This window comes from Erpetoichthys calabaricus, chromosome 1 (genome assembly GCF_900747795.2).
Source record: "Erpetoichthys calabaricus chromosome 1, fErpCal1.3, whole genome shotgun sequence".
NCBI lineage: Eukaryota > Metazoa > Chordata > Cladistia > Polypteriformes > Polypteridae > Erpetoichthys > Erpetoichthys calabaricus.
In genome coordinates, this window is record NC_041394.2 from 157334989 (window position 1) to 157347233 (window position 12245).

Genomic DNA, 12245 nt, shown 5'->3' on the forward strand with positions numbered 1-12245 from the left:
CAACATATTATCAGTTGTATTGTATGCTTACAATACATATAGAAATGTGTTAATCGTTAACTAATAGTATGGGATGGTGTTTTTCGACTCGCGCCTTGATTTAAACGATTCCATGTCTTGGTGGGTTTGCGTAGCTTATTGTCAATATCTTTACACCTGTTTTTAAGACTTATTGACTGAAACGGGCCTTCACGAAAAAAGTTAGGGCTTTGCTACAGGATACACCCTCCACAAGTTAAGGAAGTAAAATAAAGGTATATATTTCTGTTTTATTTAAACCTTTTAAGTTCGTATGCATAGCCCCATTTGGCTGTTTTAGTTTTTTTTTTCTTTCTTCAGTAATATTTAATCTCCTTAAAGAAAAACAACATATGCATTTGACTTTTTTTGTATCTCTTTAGTAATATTTTAGTGTAAAAGGATAACCAGTATTTAAACCTTTTATGTTACTTTATAAAGTTATTTTACACAATGTTGAAAAATTAATAAGAAAGCTACATATTTTGGCAGCTGCTGCTTTAATTTTCAATGAAATGAAAAAAGCTCTCCAAGAGGAAACCTCAATGAAGAAGAAACAGTTTGCACTATCTAAAAAGGAGAAACCCTTATTTATAAAGGTTTGCTGCAGATGACTTAACTGAAAATAAATGAATAGTTCCTATGTGTATAATACATATTTATCTATTTGACTTATGCCTTTATTCCAGCAACTTGCAACGTCTGAGGTACAATTTGTTGCATTACTTTTGTTTTTTGCAGCACAGGCAGGTGAAGTGACTTCCTCAGGGTCACACAGTGGTGTCAGTACCAGGATTTGAACTGACAAGCTCCGGGTTTGCTGAAATATTACTGAAGAAAGAAAAAAAATGAAAACGGGCAAATGAGGCTATGCATACAAATGTCCATCCATCCATTATCCAACCCGCTATATCCTAAATACAGGAGCCAATCCCTGCCAACACAGGGCACAAGGCAGGAAACAAACCCCGGGCAAGGTGCCAGCGCACCGCAAGGCGCACACACCCACACACCAGGGACAATTTAGAATCTCCAATGCACCTAACCTGCATGTCTTTGGACTGTGGGAGGAAACCGGAGTACCCGGAGGAAACCCAGACAGATACGGGGAGAACATTCAAACTCCACGCAGGGAAGCGAACCCAGGTCTCCTAACTGGCACCTTTTCACTGCGCCACCATACCGCCCGCATACAAACTTAAAAGGTTTAAATAAAACAGAAATATATACCTTTATTTTTACTTCCTTAAATTGTGGAGGGTGTATCCTGTAGCAAAGCCCTAACTTTTTTCATGAAAGCCCCTTTCAGTCAATAAGCCTTAAAAACAGGTGTAAAGCTAAACTTGCAGCACCGCTATTCAATTACACTTGCCTAACGCCTCTCCTAAGGGGAGATACTGTGGGATCTGGGCATCAGTCAAAGCACCAATCACAGGCCCGATTAGAAAGCGGGAAGCTGTGATTTGTCGTCTCCCTCCCATGTAACAATCACAGCCCGTGTTACAACGCACTATGTATGTATGTATGTATGTATATATGTATATATGTAGATATGTATATATATGTATATATGTATATGTATATCTATGTTTACATAACCTCTTTAACACACTACTTCTCCGCTGTGAAGCGCGGGTATTTTGCTAGTTAATGAATAAAAAAACAATTTTATCTACATTACTTCAATTATGTTAGTCAGTTTATACTATGTGTCATGTGTCTGAAATTCCATTCAGTTTAATATCCTCCATTATGGTCCCTTGATTTAACTGATCTAAAAACTAAAAAATACATTTTTTACTATAATAAGTCAAAAATGTAATAACCTTATATTACAAAACTAAAATGTGACTAACATTAATGCTGGCACAAAAGCCAATATCTTCTTTTAAGCAAATTTGAAAAAACAAACTGGTCACATGTTTTATGGATGTCTTTTATTTATACGTTAAAAAAAGAAATTCATTGTGTATTCATACAGATAAAATAATATTCAGGTTTTCCTGTCTCATTTTTATGTTTTGTATATTAACAGGGGGCGTGTAACGTATCAGGTGTGCCTCACCCTTTGCCGTTTCTTAGCATGGAATTACTTTGCTGATCTGCATATGGAGGTTTTAAAGCTGACACAGCACCAGGAAAACTGGACTATCCAAGCACGCTGGAGGATCAGAGGATTGCCATTTCATGTTTTTCTTCTGCGCTTCTATAAGAAAGACAAGACCGAGTTGTACAGGTGAGCCAGGACATCTGAAAGAGACAAAGCTGACAGAAGTGTCTCAAGTATGAAGAATGTCAGTTACTTCTGTCACTTTACTTTGCAATCAAACAGCATATCTTCCTGCCATTATTTCACAGTCACTCATGGGAAGCTCAATGCTTTGTCCTTCTGTCTGATGGCTCTCAGAGAATAGGTTCAATTCCAAGCTAGATTACTGTCTCTGTATAGTTTGCCTGTTTTACCTGTGTCTTGAATAGATATTTTTCAAGCCCTCTGTTGTCTCCCTGTATCCCACAAATTAATAAGGGCATTTGATGGCTCTGAGTTGGGAGTGTTTGTAGTTGTGTACGTAAATACATTATGTAATAGGCTGGTGTTTTGTCCAGGGTTAATTCATGCCTTATTAAAACACAAGATATTAATTTCCAGGATTGAAGAATTTAACATATCCCCATAATCCCAGTATAAAAACACTTTTGAGAATTGTAATCGGTATGCAACTAGTAATAAATTCCATTCATTGAACATGTAAGTAATAGAGTTACTTTTTCAGTTGAAACATGTCCTATCTTAGTTTATTCCTAGCTTTACTAATAATAAATGTAATAATTTTTTTTTACAAGAAAATGGTACAATGCAAAGTTAAAACTTAATTTAATGTAGTGTTTCTCCAGTTCAGTGTTGTGATCTTGCTGTGGCTGCAGGTTTTTGTTCTCTCCTGTTTCACAATCAGTAATTCGTTTCACTGTTAATTCGTCTCATTGTTTAATTAGCTGCACTTTTATTACCTACTCTTATTCTGTATTCAAAAAATTGCAGTAGTGTGAGATTTATGTTTATATTAAATTTAGACATTTTTGTATTTTTGCCATATCTTTAAAAGCTTAATTTCCTTATGTCAATTCTCGATTCCTATTTTCATTTACGAATATTTGTCACATTTTTCTGTAGTGTGATAGCTAACAACATGTAAATCAGAACACTCGGGCTAATGACACTGAATGCTGTAAGACAGTAACTACTTTTGCGTCATAGCCTTTTTTGTACTCATCAGAATATAATGCATTTAATAACCAGAACTTCTGAAAGAGGACAAGAGTCTATTAAAAACAACTTTTTTTTGCACAAAATCTGCAGGCTCAGTTGGCCCACAGGCCTGAACTTGAGAGCCACTGGTTAATATATGACCTTAAATTGTATAAAATGTCATTTTTTTCTCTTCAGCCTGTATATATTAGTTTGCTACCTTCTTTTTTTTTGAAATAGTAATTTATTGCTGCAATAGAAACATAACATAATGTCATAATGAACAGGAAAAAACATGGTTCAGATTATTACCAAATGTCATGACCCAGTGCACATTTAATGTACTGTGTGATGCCTCTGAAGAAATACCTTTCTTATTTCACTAGGCCATTTATTTCTTTTTGTCCAAATCTTCTTAAGGCATGTACTTGTGTTAGGTGCATTTTCCTTTGTGTGTGTTTTATTTATTAAATTCTTTAACTGCTTTAACGTGTATTTGGTTTTATTCCCTTGTATTTATAGTTTTGTAGTTTTTATTTACTTTAATATTATTCTAACTAGGGGGCCCCTGCTCCCTTCACTTGCCAACCCCCCGGCCTGCACTATGCGCCAGCCACTTCACATCTCTGCCACTCGCGTATGTGGATGTCACTTTCACCAAACAACAAATCTTTTAATTATTGCGGATACACCTCTTCATTGGGAAAACACTACTTTTCCCTGATGACAACATGAATTAGACGATTAAGACTCCGAACAATATATTCAATCTGTTTTCGCTGTTCCCTTATTTCATCAAGTAATAATTTCTGTTTGTTTGCACTAATTTTAATCTTTGTATCATTTTTTTTTTTTGTGACTTTCGAATTTTAGTTCTTTCATTATCTCTAACCTGCTCTGCATGTGTATTGCGCCAACGTTTTTGAACTTCTGTACGGCGTTCTACTTTGTCATCTACTTTTTGTCTTTTATTTCTGGTCATGGGCGTGGTTAAATCTCTTGGCAAAAAGTCTTGTCTCGCTGGACTTGAAAGTATCTCTCTGAAAAAGTCACTCCTTGTCCCAGGCTAAAAAGTCTTGTCTCGTACCAGGATTTTTTTATATAATAGAGAGATAAATGCCTATGGCAGCCTATGAAACTCACAGATCTTCTAGACAGACTTGAACATCTACCAGAAAAGTTGAATATTTATTGTGTTATTAAATACAATGGAGGCAAGTCTGCATTGAACACATTTTAACTACTTAGCAAGTAATGAAAATGTCTTTGTTTGCTTATACTTTCATGTTTGCTTTTCCTGGATCTTTTGATTGTGAAATTTATTACCAGTGGTAAGAAAATATGTGTACATGTCCTCATTTACAATCATATGCAAAACTGACTTAATATTATTTGCTTTGCTAATTTTATTTTATTTTTTAAAAGTTTTTTTTTTTTTTTTTATAGAATTTTCAGTTTCTACCTTAATAAGAAATAGCCAGATGTTCTCAGATTGCATGCATTTAATCTTAATTTACCTGAGAATTTTTTTTTGTTATTTTGTCTACAGGACATATGATGCTTTTTCTACATTCTTCTTAGATTCTAATGGACAAATCTGTTGTCATAAGTTGGACAAGGTGCGTACAACTTCCAGATTTGGAATGAATAAAAAATTTCACTTATTTCCTTTTTTAAAATGTTCCAGCAAATTTTGAAAGTTGGTGTGTTTTTATTGCTTTTAATATCTTGCCATCCACCAAAAGTGGTTCCATGTTTAATTACTTTATTAATTAATTCAAATGCCTCTATTTAAAATATTTTGAAAAGAGTTTTGCTCAACTTACTTGTAAGATTCTCAACATTTTGCTTTCAAGTACACTGTTGTCAAATTTATTCTCTTTTACTTAGAGTTCTCAGTGTGAAAAAAAAATCTTAATCAGCGTCCGCTTTTATTGTCCAGTTTAAAACATTATCAAGCATTATGTCTACCTACAGAAAGTAAATGGAGAAAATGTCGACCAGTTTCACTAGGCAAATTCAGTAAGTAATAAAGAAATAAAGTGCCTGGGGTCTCATGCATAACGCCGTGCGTAGAATTCGCACTATAACATGACGTAAGCACAAAAGCCAAAATGTGCTTATGCACAGAAAAATCTAGATGTGTACTATTTGTTGGTTTAAACAGTTATATAAGCAACAAAAGGAAGTTGATCGAGTGACATAGCGTGTCGGAGAAACTCGAAAGCTCAAGTTCACAAAGTCGCACAGTACCCGAAATAAAAAAGTTGTCACATATCAAAGTCGGTGTGAAAAGGCGAGTTGTAGCCCACCATCTGAGTGTCATATGAAAGCCTATTAGGGTACAAAAAAAAGGCACACAGTGTGAAAGCACGAAATGTCAACTTTAATCTCAAAATTTCCACTTTAATCACGTAGTTTATTTTGTCATTAAAGTAGAGCATCATAAACTTCATCTTAAAATCGTTTAATTTACTAGTTTCTCAAATCCTATCGTAACTAAAGAAGCACGTTAAATGCTTTGTTTTGTATTTGATCTTATATGTGCTCTATGTGCCTGAATCACTACGTGCTCTTCCTCCGACAGGACACAGAATCCATTATGTTCGTAATATTACAGCTCTCTGAGTAATTAAAATACTGAGAAGCATACGTGATATCATTTTCATGATGATATGAGTTAAAGCATGTTATTAAACATGGGAACACGGTGGCGCAGTGATTGTTCATGTCTTACAGCAAGATGCTTGCTGCGTCATGCGCGACCTTCAATGAAATGCTTTATTACAGAAGTACTGTCTTTTTCAAACGTACTAACCCCCAATTCCTGTCCTTACTTTTCTTTCTCCAAATACCCAATCGCCACACAATCAGCTCTGTAATAGACGTTAAGCCACCTGTAAGCTTAGAACGCCGATTCTTCAAAACGTTTAAGGAACATTGAAATATCTTCGTAATGTTTAATTATTCTATCCATCTATCCTTCCAGTGTCGTGCCAGCCATAGCATGAAAACAGCATGAGGCAGGAACAAACCGTGAACGAAGCTCAAGCTCGATAGCGCTGCAGCGCCGTGTAGTTAAAGATTTATCTGTATAATAAAATCAACATATTTTGCTGCATTTGATATTAAAAATGATATCGTCATCATACATAAATACGTGCTTTATAAAGTGGCTCAGGATGTGCAATATTATAACTATATCATAAGTACAATTACCTCACGGTAACTTGCAATTCTACAAGGAGCACTTGAGCCACCGTCATGGATGTGGATCTAAGAAAGGGTAACCACACAGGAACAGTAGCACTGCTTTGATGCTGGGTGCCGCCAGTCTGCAAAACCTAATGGAGAACTTGCGTACGACAGGGTATAAGGTACCGTGGAAAAGTGCGTGGCTTTACGCCAAGTGTAGGTTTTATACATCGCGATTTGAACGTGGAAACATTCTTACGCAACATTTCTTTGCGTACGCACCGTTTATACATGAGGCCCCTGGTGAGTGGCAATTCAGTAGTGTATGTTTTATTTATAATAATTAATTATTAATATACCATACCACATGCACTTCAGAACAGGCATGTTCAGGCCTTGCCAGTACTTGGATGGGAGACCAACCAGGAAATACCTTGGGTTGTTGCTGGAAGAGGTGCTAGTGAAGCCATCAGGGGGTGCCAACCCTGTGGTCTGAATGTGGACCCCAGTGCCCCTGTGCAGTGATGGGGACACTGTGCTGTAAAAATGGCACTGTCTTTCGGATGAGACATAAAACCAAGGCCCTGACTTCTCTGTGGTCATTAAAGATCCCTGGGCATCCTTCATAAAGAGTAGGGTGTATCCCAATGTCCTAGCTAAATTGTCCACTATGGCCTGGTCATACTGGCCCCCTAACCACCCCTGGTCTCTGATTGGCTAACTATATCTCACCCCTTCACCACCTAACAGCTAATGTGTGCTGAGTGTACTGGTGCAAATTGGTTGCCGTCGCATCATCCAGGTGGATGCTGCACATTACTGGTGGATGAAGTGGCTCCCCACTCATTGTGTGAAGTGCTTAGAGAACCTTGAAAAGATAACTGTAATGAATTATTATTCCATTTTCTTTTTAACTCCTAGTCTAGTGCTACTATTTTGACATGATGTCAGCTTTGTGTTCTTTAGTAAGCCTAGAATCTTGCCTCTTGATATTGTTATATGAAGACCAATATTAGACAGAATATTCAAAATATAACAGTACCACATACATTAAGTGTATAGTTTGATGTATAATTTACAACAAGGTACATAACCCTAATTAATTTTTGTTGTGAAGTATGGCTTTTATGGATAGGGATTAGTCTATTCTGTCTTGCAAGGTATTATATTCACTGCATTTTCTAAGTTCATACTTTCCATTTTTTAAACACTCATTTCCTTAAGTCCATCCATTTCTGACCATGCTTTTCCCTTACAGTGGGGGGGAAGGGCCTATTTTTACCATATCAGGCACACAGGTCATGTAAAGAATTAAGGCAAGGTCCCTGGAGTTGTGAGGAACTGGAACTAAGCACTGTACCTCTGTGCCACACTGTCTTTCCTATCTGTATATTATGCAAAATTTTACATTAACAATACCTTGTGTAAATCATGTGTTCATTTTATTAAGCATGTTAGAATATATCAAGGGTGTCATAGTGCTACAGTGGTTAGCACTACTAATCTGTCATTGAGAGGGGGAATCTTGCTTCTTGACACAGTATTTGAACCTGTGTATGTATTGGTTTTTCTCCAGGTACTCCAGCTTTCTTCCCACAGCCCATGACATGCATGTAAGGTTAATTGGCAATTATAGGGTGACCCTGTTTGGGTGTATGTGAGTAGGTTTTTAAATAGACTATCTCCCAACTTAGTTTCTAATGCAACCAGGATAGCTATCTACATCCCAGAATTTGGGTTAAGTGGTTTAAGAATTTTATATTTTTTTAATTTTACAAATGTAGCCATATTTTTTCAATTTATTCATTTATGTATTTATTTTTGCTTTACGTTAAAGTATAGTGGTCCCATTTTTTTACACTTGTACTTTGGCTTGTTGTTTACCTGATAATTGCTTTATATTTTTTAAAGCAGTGTTGTTTCTAGCTGCTGCAGGTTGGCACTGAGAGGCCTTTGAGTGTTTAAGGCTAACTCCACACTACCATGTTTTCATTTAAAACTGAAGATTTTATTCAATTGAAGACCCTTAAAATGACATATAAAAGACCCCTGATTTCTGCAGCCTAATGGTAGTTGTAAAATGCACATTAGACATTGACCTTCAAGAAAATTAATTTTGGAATGATGTCTGTTTTATGTCTTAAGTTATGTCTTATTTAAAAAAATATTTTAAAATAATCAGTAATGTTCACAAACAATTTAAAGGCTGTCACAAAATTCACAAGTAGTATTCTAAACATTGGTGTGGATTTTATGTGTATTTTTATAACCTGTTTGGGGCCGATTTCAGGCTTGTATCACGTTTTGAGAGCTATTTTTATAAAAATTGTGTCATTTTTGGAAAAAAAGGAACACTTGTAAAGAAATTGTGGTAAAATGTGAATTTTTCCATATTTGGTTTTAATGACATTGCTATTTTCATTTTGGGGATATGAAGCCTTTAAAAAGCGAGTGTCAAGCTAACTTTACCTTAGTTGCAGCATTATGATTTTGTGTCTCTGTTCAGTAATATTGTGAGGACGGCTGCATTCTACCCCCATCCATTTCATTAAGCACTTTCTTAATTTTGCTTTGGAATGCACTCCTCTTTACTGCACAGATTAAGTTTAAATAAAAAAGACTGATAAAAGGCTGTCAACTCAGTTACTTACAATCTGTTTTTTATGTGGCTTTGAATTTTTCATTACAACTATAACACTGCTGGCCACTGTAGCAACTGATAAATTATTTGCCTTTTGCACGTGTAAGCAGCATTCAAACTGTACAAAACACATGCATGTACATATACATGTAAAACATTTATACATACATATATATTTATATAAAACACATAACTTGAGAAGACCACAGTTTATTGTTGCAAATGCCATGTTTGTGAAGAATAAATTTTTAACTTGAAAAATTCCAAACTTATCCTTTAACAATGTATACTATTTAGTAATGGTTATCTTCATTAAGTTCATACTCTTCTTATTATCATGGTAAATGAGTTAAATGTCTAAGGTCATTTAACATCAGGGCTTTTTATTACAATTGTGGTATACAGTTTTTTTTATGAAATTTTCAGAAGCATTGTTATTTCATGATGATTGACTGTTCATCAGTTTTAAGAGGGCATTAGCATTAGCGGGTTGGTATGCAGCGTGTTTCTCCCTGTGCTTAAAAATCATTAAAAAAGCGGCCTGATTATGTGGCGTATGGTACGCCGCGGGTTGGCTAGTTTGATATAAAAGTAAACTGTTTTCATTATGTTTAGAATTGTAGGAAATGCTGCCATGTATGTTTTCTTTAAACCGTGAGTTGTAATAAACATGTTAAAGCTAAGATTTTAAAAGAAATGTCAAGGATTTGAGTTAATGTTTGTTTGTTAAAAAGAACAGTAATACTTTTTTTTTTTTACAGAGTAACATTACTTTCTTAATCTGTATATCATACTCTTGCTTTATGTTCAATTCCATGTCACATTACTCAGATAGGTGGTTTTGTGTAACATTAAAATGTTTTGTTTCCTGCACAGATGATGCCTGTTCCACCCCAGAGTAACAAAGTTAAAGGAATGTTTGCTAGCCTGCTTGTGCTTCTGGGCATACAAGAACATCGACCAGCTCTCAACCACTAATATTCTGACTGGGACCCAAACTGTTCCAAAGGGAGAGAAATGGAAGAAAGCTGTAATGTCACTTTAGTGAATATTCTGTTTATCTTGTACTGCTGAATATTAATTCAAAACAGAAATAACCAGTGTCAAATATACTGTATTTCTAATAAGAAAAAAATAACTAGCCAACCAAAATGAAAACATGACATTCAGTAAAACAAAAATCCCAATATTTGCATAATTATCTAAACAAATAAACTGGTCATGTGCTTTGTCATAGCTATATCAATTCTATGAACAGCACAACATTTTGTTGCAGTTCATGAGTCCTTCCAATGTTAATTAGGTGTTTAATTTTTTTGGTAAGCAAACACATTTTGAATGTAAATTCCAATATCAAAACTATTTCCTGTTGAGCTGTTCATTAAATTGTCATGTTCCATTGTAATCTTTTTTTTTTTTATTTAGTACAGCATGTAAGTGTAGCTATTAAGAATCTAACATTTTCCAGAGTCTGAAGTTACAGATAAGAACATGGGTTTTGCCTTTGTAATTTACATACTCAGTTACCAGTTGTCCGGCTAAATAAACTGAGCAATAAAATAAATGTTTTAAAAGCTAACAGTTATGAAACATTTACCTTTGTTTACAATAATTCTTAAGGTATGCATCTGTGAGAGAGACATATAACACAATATCTTCTGTAAGTAGGACTTCTGTGACTTATCCTTAATACCCATTATGTTCTCTTCTGATAAACCTATATTTTCAATGATTTGCAGTCTCCTTGAATGTTTGCAGTCCCTCCAGAAAGAAATGCAATTGTATCTATGATAAAGAAGACCAGGTAAAAGCCTGAGATAAGGGAGCAGCCTGCAGTTTACAAAGACCTAGCCTTAAAGTTAAATGCTTCTGGATACTTACTCTGCATAGAAATATACTGTATATTAAGTACTGAAAACCCGGCCACTTTATTAGACACTGTTGTTCTCCCAAAGTAATTCGTTATTGAGCCACCAATGACATATGTACAGACAATATTCTTTAAATTTTATACCAGTTGCCCTAATTGGTGTACAGTTCATATGTAAAATGGAGATGTATAAAAGACTAAAAATGTGTGTGACTTTGAATGTGGCAAGTTTCTAGGCAGCAAAGCTGGTGGCACCCAAAATACGTCCAGCCAGTGTCGGTCTCCTGATGGGAAGCAGACACTGATGAATGGCATTGGTATAAGCTGAAGTAGGAGATGGTTCAGCCAAATAATATTTAAGCACAACATTAGTGCAGAAAATGGCATAGCAGAATGTTTAATTCATGCAGTCATACCTACTGGTATGGAGACTGGTCATGGCACCTCATGACCCCACTGTTAGGGAGAATATAAGTGCCATTATAGTGGGCTAAAGAGCACAATTGCTGCATGCTAACTGAATTCCAGTTCCAGCTGATTCTCAGTATCCTTCTAGAATGGAGGTGCAGACATGTACTGGAGGCTCAATGGTGTGGCGTGTGTTTTTTGTGGCATACACAGAGACTTCTAATTTATGTGGGTAAATGATTGAATGACTGTGATGGACTGGTTTCTGCTGTACAAAATATGCTTTCTGAGATAACCGTTGTTTCCTCCATATTTTTTCTTACTGCGCATGCACATTTCATGCCAGAGAAGGCATGTAGCACTCAGTTTTGATTGGTATTGTGAATCTTGTGACCACATGAGTGGGTAATTCCATGAAGTGCTTAGAGAGTAAGCTTCACTTAAATTGTCAAGCTGATTTTGGCTCAACCAGAGAGGATTAGGGCAAGTTGAGTTTGGGAACTGAGGCATCTATACCTCGCCGTACCAGGCTGAAGGAGAAGCTTAGCTTAATGTGGTGGATTGAGACTTCATGAAACTTGAGTGAAACAAAAACATCACAGAAAGGTTCACAGGAATTTTTAATGGTGATGTGTTAGATAGTTTTAGTATTGTTTAAATGAATCTGATATCTACCTTAGTAAAAAATATATGTGTCTGTCGGTGTGTCTATTTAGTTGCTATGTCTCTGGCATTTCAATACATGGCGCAACACAACCATTGTAGTAATGCATTTTATTACTACATGCATTACAAAATACATTCCAATAGATGGTGCAGTGCAAATGTTAATGCTGAGGTCTACGTTTATTACTTAGATTTCAACT

The 12245-nt window shown here is 35.6% G+C and overlaps 1 protein-coding gene across 2 annotated transcripts in view; it reads left to right on the forward strand.

Annotated features, from left to right (window-relative positions):
• Positions 1–10693, forward strand: part of c1h6orf136 (chromosome 1 C6orf136 homolog) — a 48953-nt gene extending 38260 nt beyond the window's left edge. The window contains exons 5-7 of one of the 2 annotated variants that reach the window (XM_028807949.2): positions 2054–2254; positions 4815–4884; positions 9978–10693. In XM_028807949.2, coding sequence (XP_028663782.1) covers positions 2054–2254; positions 4815–4884; positions 9978–10079 — 373 coding nt within the window. In that variant the 3' untranslated portion in view covers positions 10080–10693. The remainder of the gene's footprint in view (positions 1–2053; positions 2255–4814; positions 4885–9977) is intronic. The other variant, XM_051920516.1, reaches the window with a different exon arrangement.
• Positions 10694–12245: the final 1552 nt, after the last annotated feature.